Here is a 12,210-nt window from a genome sequence, read left to right on the forward strand (position 1 = left end):
TTTTTTACGTGCATGCTTTGTAAAAGCACTTATTAGCTTAACGTGCAGTGGAAGCGAATGTGAAATTAAAAAGCAGATGGCAAAGAATTATTCTGTCTCTCCTTAATACGGGCTGAGCAGATTATGCATAATTGTAAAAATGTCATCACACTTTGTAAACATGAAGGCGCAGTGAGTTTGCTGGGCTGCACATCTGTTTTGGGACATTGTTAAATGGTTAGAAAAATCAATGCTGATCTGCACGAAGCATATTAATCTGAGGGATCTAATTAACTTAACAGTTATGATTCCTGGTAGATACATGACTCATGCGTCATAAAAGGCCTGACAAGGATTTGGCAGGTGAAGCCGCGCTGGAGCCTTCGTGCTGTAAAGTTGTGGGTTTTTTCTTTATTTTATTTTTTTGTAATTTAGATGCATTGATGGCTCTAAAGCTTCAATGATGATAATGTTGTCACTCCGTTACATTATTAATGCATCAAAACTTTGTATACATTTACTTGTGGCAAAAATAAGCGCTCCTCTGCTAGTAATTCATATGGTGCTAAACATCTGACTCTCCGTTCAGACATTTGTCAGAAGAGAATAGCGCTCGGCTCCTTGCTTCTCTCCTTGTGTCTAAGTTGTTGGGTGGGATCTTGGTACACGGACCCCGATCGATCATAATCTTGGACTTAGTCTTAATGAAGATATCAATTTTTTTTTCCGAACATTATAGGTTTAGCACTTCCCTGTAGAACAGGGTCATGTGTATGAAGATCTGTCTCCATTTTATTTTTGGGCTTTGAATTAGTAATTACATGTCCAAGTGCCCCCCCTGACTGCCATTTGGAAGGATCATTGCCGTTATATTACATAATCAAAAGAATAAAAAAGTAGTTCCACCCACCCCCCTCCTGCAGTCTTCAGCTTCTGATTGTTAGGGTATGTGCACATGTTGCGGATTTTGCTGCGGATCCGCAGCGTTTCTGCAGCTGCGGGTCCGCAGCAGTTTCCCATGAGTTTACAGTTCAATGTAAACCTATGGGAAACCGAAAAAGCTGTGCACATGCTGCAGGAAAAACCGCGCGGGAATGCAGTGGTTTACAATCTGCAGCATGTCACTTCTTTGTGCGGAATCGCGGCGATTCTGCACACATAGGAATGCATTGATCCGCTTACTTCCTGCATGGGGCTATGCCCACCATGCGGGAAGTAAGCGGATCATGTGCGAATGGTACCCGGGGTGGAGGAGAGGAGACTCTCCTCCAGGCCCTGGGAACCATATTTGTGTAAAAAAAAAAAAAAAAAAAAAAAGAATTAAAATAAAAAATAATATACTCACCTCTCAGCGCTGCACGCGGCTGTCCGGTCGCAGGGTTGCTATGCGAGCAGGACCTGCGATGACGTCGCGGTCACATGACTGTTACGTCACGAAGGTCCTTCTCGCGTAGCATCTTTGGAACCGGACCGCCGAGGAGATCAGGACGTCTGATGGTGAGTATAACCATTTTTTATTATTTTTAACATTACTATTGATGCTGCATATGCAGCATCAATAGTAAAACAAGTGCAGGAGTAAGGCTACTTTCACACTAGCGTCGTGCACTGCACAACGCTATGCGACGTTGCAGTGCATCGACGCTAGCGTTGAAAGCGCCGCGCAACGGGGGCAGCGGATGCAGTTTTACATCGCATCCGCTGCCCCATTGTGAGGTGCGGGGAGGCAGGGGCGGAGTTCCGGCCGCGTATGCGCGGTCAGAAAAGACGGGAACGACGCACAAAAAAATGTTACATGTAACTTTTTTTTGTGCCGACGGTCCGACACAACACGACGCAACCTGGAGAAAAAACGCATCCTGCAAGCACTTTTGCAGGATGCGTTTTTTCTCCAGAACGACGCATAGCGACGTGCAGTGCACGACGCTAGTGTGAAAGTAGCCTAAACCCGCAGCAGAAACCGCAAGACAAACCGCGATAAATCTGCAGGTTTTGCCCTGCAGATTTATCAAATCCGCTGCGGGAGAACCCGCAGAGGACCCTTCCTACGTGTGCACATAGCCTTAAAGGGTTAGTCCAGCTCCACTCACATCTGCATGGATAGGTGAGAGGGGAAGGTGGAATTGTCTAGTGATTCCCTGCTGGGATGCATCTGCAGTGAGCTGGTATGGAGCTCCAGTCCCATTGTAATGAACGGGACAGATGCCTAATTGCTACTGATCGTTTGTGGTCCCAGGAGGAATTGAAAAACACATCAACCACCCCACTCACTTATTCATGCCGATCTGAGTGGAACTGGACTAACTTTAATGTTCCCCACATGGCTACAATCACAAGAGTTCTCACCTTTTCTTTAATCATTCTTCCAGATGTCCCAAACAGTCTGAAGGGGGCTTCATCAGACAAAATTATTTTATCCCAGTCCAATTCCTGTACATTCTGCAGTTTTCTCTGATGAAGCCCCTTCAGACTGTTTGGGGAAGCTGGAAGAGTGATTGTCTGGGAAGGAAACCTGAACAATATGATACATGTACTGTATCATACCAACATTAATTCATCCTGAGACCACATAATGGTATATGAACCTCCTCCAAGATCCACTTCAGCCAACCATCCAGGAGTAATTTTGTGATGAACATATGATTTTTTTTTCAACATGATGGAGACCCTGTCAGAAGACAAAAGCTTTAAGTAACATAGTAACATAGTTACGGTATTAAGGTTGAAGGAAGACTTTAAGTCCATCTAGTTCAACCCATAGCCTAACCTAATATGTCCTAACATGTTGATCCAGAGGACGGCAAAAAAAACCCACGTGGCAAAGAGTAAGCTCCACATTGGGGAAAAAAATTCTTTCCCGACTCCACATCCAGCAATCAGACTAGTTCCCTGGATCAACGCCCTATCAAGGAATCTAATATACAGGTCCTTCTCAAAAAATTAGCATATAGTGTTAAATTTCATTATTTACCATAATGTAATGATTACAATTAAACTTTCATATATTATAGATTCATTATCCACCAACTGAAATTTGTCAGGTCTTTTATTGTTTTAATACTGATGATTTTGGCATACAACTCCTGATAACCCAAAAAACCTGTCTCAATAAATTAGCATATCAAGAAAAGGTTCTCTAAACGACCTATTACCCTAATCTTATGAATCAACTAATTAACTCTAAACACATGCAAAAGATACCTGAGGCTTTTAAAAACTCCCTGCCTGGTTCATTACTCAAAACCCCCATCATGGGTAAGACTAGCGACCTGACAGATGTCAAGAAGGCCATCATTGACACCCTCAAGCAAGAGGGTAAGACCCAGAAAGAAATTTCTCAACAAATAGGCTGTTCCCAGAGTGCTGTATCAAGGCACCTCAATGGTAAGTCTGTTGGAAAGAAACAATGTGGCAGAAAACGCTGTACAACGAGAAGAGGTGACCGGACCCTGAGGAAGATTGTGGAGAAGGACCGATTCCAGACCTTGGGGAACCTGAGGAAGCAGTGGACTGAGTCTGGTGTGGAAACATCCAGAGCCACCGTGCACAGGCGTGTGCAGGAAATGGGCTACAGGTGCCGCATTCCCCAGGTAAAGCCACTTTTGAACCATAAACAGCGGCAGAAGCGCCTGACCTGGGCTACAGAGAAGCAGCACTGGACTGTTGCTAAGTGGTCCCAAGTACTTTTTTCTGATGAAAGCAAATTTTGCATGTCATTCGGAAATCAAGGTGCCAGAGTCTGGAGGAAGACTGGGGAGAAGGAAATGCCAAAATGCCTGAAGTCCAGTGTCAAGTACCCACAGTCAGTGATGGTGTGGGGTGCCATGTCAGCTGCTGGTGTTGGTCCACTATGTTTCATCAAGGGCAGGGTCAATGCAGCTAGCTATCAGGAGATTTTGGAGCACTTCATGCTTCCATCGGCTGAAATGCTTTATGGAGATGAAGATTTCATTTTTCAGCACGACCTGGCACCTGCTCACAGTGCCAAAACCACTGGTAAATGGTTTACTGACCATGGTATTACTGTGCTCAATTGGCCTGCCAACTCTCCTGACCTGAACCCCATAGAGAATCTGTGGGATATTGTGAAGAGAAAGTTGAGAGACGCAAGACCCAACACTCTGGATGAGCTTAAGGCCGCTATTGAAGCATCCTGGGCCTCCATAACATCTCAGCAGTGTCACAGGCTGATTGCCTCCATGCCACGCCGCATTGAAGCAGTCATTTCTGCCAAAGGATTCCCGACCAAGTATTGAGTGCATAACTGAACATTATTATTTGATGGTTTTTTTGTTTGTTATTAAAAAAACACTTTTATTTGATTGGCCGGGTGAAATATGCTAATTTATTGAGACAGGTTTTTTGGGTTATCAGGAGTTGTATGCCAAAATCATCAATATTAAAACAATAAAAGACCTGACAAATTTCAGTTGGTGGATAATGAATCTATAATATATGAAAGTTTAATTGTAATCATTACATTATGGTAAATAATGAAATTTAACACTATATGCTAATTTTTTGAGAAGGACCTGTATATAACCTGTAACATTATACTTTTCAAGAAAGGTATCCAGTCCCCTCTTAAATTTAAGTAATGAATCACTCATTACAACATCATACGGCAGAGAGTTCCATAGTATCACTGCTCTTACAGTAAAGAATCCGCATCTGTTATTATGCTTAAAGGGAAGGTGCCACCAGTTTTCTTGTAGTTTGTTTTTTTGTGAAATTAAGCTTAAAATAGTAAATAAAATGTATTAATGCAATGTTTGCACTGTTTGCAAACATTTCTATATGAAAAATATTATATATTTTCTTACAAATATATATATATTGACCACTAGGGGGAGCATTTTCCGTTTTAGACCTCAAGCAGCTATAGTAAGACTTACCAGCTTTACTGTTAGCTGGAAAATTGGGGCAGTAACTGCTGACATCACCATTTCCCTCCCCTTTTGGGTGGTCTAGTATCCCTGGGGCAGAATGAAGAGCAGCATCACAGGGCAGATACATTTTGTGTGTGACTGCCCTGTGATCTGCTATCACCAGCAGTTACTGCATCAGAAACACAGCTACAGAGTTTACAGAAGAGCAGAACACAGTGGGCTCAGCAGCCATCCCCCCTTCCCCCACCTTAATCCCTGTCCTGTCAGCTGCCCTGCTCTTTCTCCAGGTGTCAGCTCCCTGTCTGCAGGCTGTAAATGCAGCTTCTTACCGGACTGTGTGTGAGGGGGGAGGCGGAGACAGAGCAGGAGAAGCACACAGGGAGGGCAGCGTGTGAGAAGCAGAGGATGTCTGCTCAGAACGTGCAGTGCCTGGACTGGAGTACAGAGGAGCAGGGAGGTAAACCACCCGCACTCCCCACTCTCCATCCTCCGGCTCCAGTGCACTTCTGTCTTGTGATAGAGTAAGTGGAGCTCGGCAGATAGCACTGGGCTATAATAAAATGGCGGCCAGTCTCACCTACAGCAGTGATTTGTGCAGCCCACAGAGGCGTGCCCAGCTCACTGCTAAAGCAGCTACAATGTTAGAGATAGGGTCAGCGCTGGTCTATTATCTCCTATGTCCATGGGGTGCCGTAATATGACACTGATAGTGTCCTGCTACTGCTGTGAAACCAAGATGTCAGCCCCCAGTGCCTTCTTTAAACTCATATAACACACGAAATCTGTTTCACATGCATTTAAAACTTGGTTATAGCAGCATGTTATGCTACATTACAGTGATTTATTAATGATCTACAAACGCATTACCTTCCCTTTAAACCTTCTTTCCTCCAGACCTAGAGGACGCCCCCTTGTCCCTGTCTCAGGTCTATGATTAAAAAGATCATCAGAAAGGTCTCTGTACTGTCCCCTCATATATTTATCCTTTTTCTGACCTTGGACGGGATAGTACGTCCGAGGTCAGATACCGCGCTTTGATGCAGGGCTCCGGCAGTGAGCCCGCATCAAAGCCGGGACATGTCAGCTGTTTTGAACAGCTGACATGTGCCCGCAATAGCGGCGGGTGAAATCGTGATTCACCCGCCGCTATTAACTAGTTAAATGCCACTGTTAAACGCAGACAGCGGCATTTAACCGGCGCTTCCGGCCGGGCGGCCGGAAATGAGCGCATCGCTGACCCCCGTCACATGATCGGGGGTCAGCGATGCTTCTGCATTATAACCATAGAGGTCCTTGAGACCTCTATGGTTACTTATCACCGGCTGCTATGTAGCAGAGCCGATCGCGTTGTGCCAGCTTCTAGCCTCCCATGGAGGCTATTGAAGCATGGCAAAATTAAAAAATATATATATATATATATATATATATATATATATATATATATATATATATATATATATATATATATATATATATATATATTAAAATCACCCCCCTTTCGCCCCAATCAAAATAAATCAATAAAAATCAAACCTACACATATTTGGTATCGCTGCGTTCAGAATCGCCCGATCTATTAATAAAAAAAAAAGCATTAACCTGATCGCTAAACGGCGTAGCGAGAAAAAAATTCGAAATGCCAGAATTACATGTTTTTGGTCGCCGCGACATTGCATTAAAATGCAATAACGGGCGATCAAAAAACATATCTGCACCAAAATGGTATCATTAAAAACGCCAGCTCGGCACGCAAAAAATAAGCCTTCAACCGACCCCAGATCATGGGTATCGGAAAATGGCGCATATTTTTTTTTTTTAGCAAAGTTTGGAATTTTTTTTCACCACTTAGATAAAAAATAACCTAGTCATGTTAGGTGTCTATGAACTCGTACTGACCTGGAGAATCATAATGGCAGATCAGTTTTAGCATTTAGTGAACCTAGCAAAAAAGCCAAACAAAAAACTAGTGTGGGACTGCACTTTTTTTGCAATTTCACCGCACTTGGAATTTTTTTCCTGTTTTCTAGTACACGACATGGTAAAACCAATGATGTCGTTCAAAAGTACAACTCGTCCCGCAAAAAATAAGCCCTCACATGGCCAAATTGACGGAAAAATAAAAAAGTTATGGCTCTGGGAAGGAGGGGAGCGAAAAACGAACTCGGAAAAATGGAAAATCCCAAGGTCATGAAGGGGTTAAACATTAAAATAAGATCACCCCTTAGCCTTCGTTTTTCCAAGCTAAATAGCCCCAAGTGTAATAACCTATCTTGGTATTGCAGACCCCCCAGTCCTCTAATAACCTTGGTCGCTCTTCTCTGCACCCGCTCCAGCTCAGCTATGTCTTTCTTATACACCGGAGACCAGAACTGTGCACAGTATTCTAAGTGTGGTCGAACTAGTGACTTGTATAGAGGTAAAATTATGTTCTCCTCATGAGCATCTATGCCTCTTTTAATGCATCCCATTATTTTATTTGCCTTTGTAGCAGCTGCCTGACACTGGCCACTAAATGTGAGTTTGTCATCACCCATACTCCCAGGTCTTTTTCATTGACTGTTTTGCCCAGAGTTTTAGAATTAAGCACATAGTTATACCTCTTATTATTTCTACCCAAGTGCATGACCTTACATTTATCCCCATTAAAGCTCCTTTGCCATTTATCAGCTCAAGCTTCTAGTTTACATAAATCATCCTGTAATATAAAATAGTCCTCCTCTGTATTGATTACCCTGCAGAGTTTAGTGTCATCTGCAAATATTGAAATTGTGCTCTGTATGCCCCCTATAAGGTCATTAATAAATGTTAAAAAGAAGAGGGCCCAATACTGACCCCTGTGGTACCCCACTGCTAACCGTGACCCAGTCCGAGCTCCATTAATAACCACCCAGGGCCGTATTTGCCACTAGGCACCCGAGGGCACGTGCCTAGGGCGGGGACGATGCGGGGGGGCGGCACCAGAGCAAGCGAGCAAGGTTTTTTTTTTTGTTTTTTTTTTCCCCACCTCCCGACCGCCCCAACCCCCGCCCCCCCAGCCCCCCCGGGACCAGCCTCCCACCCACCCTCCGACCGACGCCCCCCCCGCCTCCCCCCGCCCTCCTTGAAGACGATACTCACCTTGCTCCAGCGATGCCTGGTCTCAGCTTCTGTAGCGCGTCCTGAGTGAGCGGTCATGTGGTACCGCTCATTAAGGCTCATGAATATGCGCATATTCATGAGCCTTAATGAAGCGGTATCACGTGACCGCTCACGCAGGAAGAAGGAGCTGCGAGCCTGCGCCTGTGCGCCGGGAGTCGGGACAGAGAGCCGGAGGGATGTCGCCGTCGGCGCGCCCGCTTGGTGTAAGACAGCTGACAGGTGAGTATGAGGGACAGAGGACAGGGGGGATTGAAGGAGGACGGTAAGCCGCCCGTGCCATGGGAGAAGGAGCGGGGAGCGGAGGGGGGAGGGGGGAGTGATGAGCCATGCATGGGGGGGAGGGGGGAGTGATGAGCCATGCATGGGGGGGGGAGGGGGGAGTGATGAGCCATGCATGGGGGGGAGGGGGGAGTGATGAGCCATGCATGGGGGGGGGAGGAGGGGGAGTGATGAGCCATGCATGGGGGGGGGGAGGAGGGGGAGTGATGAGCCATGCATGGGGGGGGAGGGGGAGTGATGAGCCATGCATGGGGGGGGGAGGAGGGGGAGTGATGAGCCATGCATGGGGGGGGAGGGGGGAGTGATGAGCCATGCATAGGGGGAATATGAGTCGTGCATACAAGAGGTGGGGGGGGTTATGAGCCATGCATACAGCCAGGGGGGCGGGGGGGGGGGCGGATATGAGCCATGCATACAGGGGGGGGGGAATTATGAGCCATGCATACAGGAGGTGGGGGGGAATTATGAGCCATACATAGGGGGATATGAGCCATGCATACGGGGGGGGATATGAGCCATGCATATGGGATGGGAGGAAGGTGAGCCATGCATACAAGATGGGAGGGCGGCATTATACACTATTGAGCATCATATGGGGTCATTATACAGTATGGAGCATCATGTGTGGTCATTATACAGTATGGAGCATCATGTGTGGCCAATATACAGTATGGAGCATCATGTGCGGTCATTATACAGTATGGAGCATCATGTGCGGTCATTATACAGTATGGAGCATCATGTGCGGTCATTATACAGTATGGAGCATCATGTGCGGTCATTATACAGTATGGAGCATCATGTGCGGTCATTATACAGTATGGAGCATCATGTGCGGTCATTATACAGTATTAAACATCATTTGTGGCCATTATACAGTATGGAGCATCATGTGCGGTCATTATACAGTGTATGGAGCATCATGTGGGGTCATTATACAGTATGGAGCATCATGTGCAGTCATTATACAGTATGGAGCATCATGTGTGGCCATTATACAGTATGGAGCATCATGTGCGGTCATTATACAGTGTATGGAGCATCATGTGCGGTCATTATACAGTGTATGGAGCATCATGTGGGGTCATTATACAGTGTATGGAGCATCATGTGCGGTCATTATACAGTATGGAGCATCATGTGTGGCCATTATACAGTATGGAGCATCATGTGTGGTCATTATACAGTGTATGGAGCATCATGTGCGGTCATTATACAGTGTATGGAGCATCATGTGCGGTCATTATACAGTGTATGGAGCATCATGTGCGGTCATTATACAGTGTATGGAGCATCATGTGCGGTCATTATACAGTGTATGGAGCATCATGTGTGGCCATATTTTTTTGGTTATAATTATTGTGTATGAAACAGTTGTGATCAGCAGTGCTAAATGGGTGTGGTTGGGACTTGGATATGGGTGTGACTAGTTGTGAAATGGGTGTGGTCAGAGGCGTGGCCTAAAATTTGCCGCGTAGTGCGCCGCAACCTTTATACCTCTTTCCCTTCAAGAGTTGGGAGGTATGGTACCGCATTTGCCAGATCACAGCAAGTGCCACAAATCCCATAGGGAATGAATGAAGCCAAGCGCAGTGTTGCCGTAAGTGATCCGTTGTAAGTGATCCGTTACGTGGCAGATGCAAAAAAAACTGCCCCATCTGCTGCAAAAGGCTATTTTCGCAACAGCGATTCTTGCCAAAGTCACTGCCGATAGTGTCATAGGCTACGTTCACATTTGCGTTGTGCGCCGCAGCGTCGGCGCCGCAGCGCACAACGCAAACAAAAACGCAGCAAAACGCATGCACAACGCTGCGTTTTGCGCCGCATGCGTCGTTTTTTTCATTGAATTTGGACGCAGCAAAAATGCAACTTGCTGCGTCCTCTGCGCCCCGACGCGGGCGCCGCAGCGACGCATGCGGCGCAAAACGCAAGTGCGCCGCATGTCCATGCGCCCCCATGTTAAATATAGGGGCGCATGACGCATGCGGCGCCGCTGCGGCGCCAGACGCTGCGGCGCTGGCCGCAAATGTGAACGTAGCCATAGGCTACGTTCACATTTGCGTTGTGCGCCGCAGCGTCGGCGCCGCAGCGCACAACGCAAACAAAAACGCAGCAAAACGCATGCACAACGCTGCGTTTTGCGCCGCATGCGTCGTTTTTTTCATTGAATTTGGACGCAGCAAAAATGCAACTTGCTGCGTCCTCTGCGCCCCGACGCGGGCGCCGCAGCGACGCATGCGGCGCAAAACGCAAGTGCGCCGCATGTCCATGCGCCCCCATGTTAAATATAGGGGCGCATGACGCATGCGGCGCCGCTGCGGCGCCCGACGCTGCGGCGCTGGCCGCAAATGTGAACGTAGCTATACTCACCAATGGGGGGGCAGTGCTAAAAGTGCCTAGGGCAGCAGAAACTCTAAATACGGCCCTGTAACCACCCTTTGTTTCCTATCCCTGAGCCAGCTCTTAACCCACTTACACATATTTCCCCTATCTCCATTATTCTCATTTTATGTATCAACCTTTTGTGTGGCACCGTATCAAAAGCTTTTGAAAAGTCCATATACAGTGCGTCCACTGGGATCCCTTGGTCCAGTCCGGAACTTACCTCTTCATAGAAACTGTTCAGATTAGTCTGACCGGAATGGTCCCTAGTAAACCCATGTCGATATTGGGTCATGAGGTTATTCCTCTTCAGATACTCCAGCATAGCATCCCTTAGAATGCCCTCCAGGATTTTACCTACAGTAGAGGTTAAGCTGACTCGGTTAACAAAACATTAACATTTTGGGTCCTTTGCCAAGAAACCTATTGAGAACCTGTGGTCAATCCTTAAAAAGAGGGCAGGCGGTCAAGCAAAAACACTAATTGTCATAAACTTCAAGCACTGATTAGGTAAGAATGGGTTGTCGTCAGTCAGGATTTGGTCAAGATGATGATATCCATACCATGGCAAAGGGCAGAAGTCATGAAAAATTAGGGTCAGCCCTGTAAATGTTGTCTTTGCAGAAATTTGATGTATTTGGTAATAAAAGTTAAAAACTTTGTAGAAGTCATTCAAGTCCTGAATTGTATTGTCTCTTGCCGAGTGTACGTTTTACCGGTATTTTTCCTTTTGTTTCAGCGCTGTGCATACTGTAAGCACCTTGGAGCTACTATCAAATGCTGTGAAGAGACCTGTTCACAGACATACCATTTCCCCTGCGCTGCTGGATCTGGCGCCTTTCAGGATCTTGCCTGCTTTTCCCTTCTTTGCCCCGAGCACATCGATCAGGCTCTTGAACGTTGTAAGTGAAGCTTTTCCCTCTTTGTAGACGTTATGTACAAGTTGGCGAATCAGATTCCAGCTCAGGTCCTCTGTGATGCCAGGCAATCTTATAAAAGACCGTTAGAAATAGTCTATCCCCCATACACACAGTCTTTGTAGTACCAATCACTTGGATTACCTTATCTTCTAATTCTAGACAACCTCTTTAAAGAGGTTGTCCAGTATGAGGATCTTATTGGCATGTCTTTGGGATCGGTCATCGGTATCAGATTTGTGGGCATCAGACCCTTGCACCTCCACAGACCAGCTGTTTGCAGCTCCCATGGCGGACATATGTACAGAGTGAATATAGGAAGACTGACTGAACAGCAATCCAGTCTGAACTGGTGCATAACCAAAAAAGTCTTACATAGCAAATAGATAATGGCTGCACTCAATTTTACTGTGCTAAAGCAAGGAAATGTGCGATACATGAAATGTGAATAGCATACTGGCTTGTGAAATCTATGAAAAAACACATGAGATGCTTAGCACAAGATTTGGCCAAAAATTGTGAGCCCATCCACCAAACGTCAATGTACAGAGTGTACAGAGCCAGGACACCACACCTTTGCACAGTGTGTAGCGGCTGTTTTTGGGTGCTGCAGCTCATCCCTTATT

General features: G+C 46.2%; 1 protein-coding gene across 9 annotated transcripts in view; it reads left to right on the plus strand.

The window, feature by feature from the left end:
* KMT2C (lysine methyltransferase 2C) overlaps positions 1-12,210 on the plus strand; it is a 302,911-nt gene that overhangs the window by 132,110 nt on the left and 158,591 nt on the right. For all 9 annotated transcript variants that reach the window (XM_077268634.1, XM_077268636.1, XM_077268635.1 and 6 more), the window contains one exon: positions 11,407-11,569. In XM_077268634.1, the coding sequence (XP_077124749.1) occupies positions 11,407-11,569 (163 nt within the window). The remainder of the gene's footprint in view (positions 1-11,406; positions 11,570-12,210) is intronic.

This window comes from Ranitomeya variabilis, chromosome 6 (genome assembly GCF_051348905.1).
Source record: "Ranitomeya variabilis isolate aRanVar5 chromosome 6, aRanVar5.hap1, whole genome shotgun sequence".
In the NCBI taxonomy this organism is placed as follows: Eukaryota; Metazoa; Chordata; class Amphibia; order Anura; family Dendrobatidae; genus Ranitomeya; species Ranitomeya variabilis.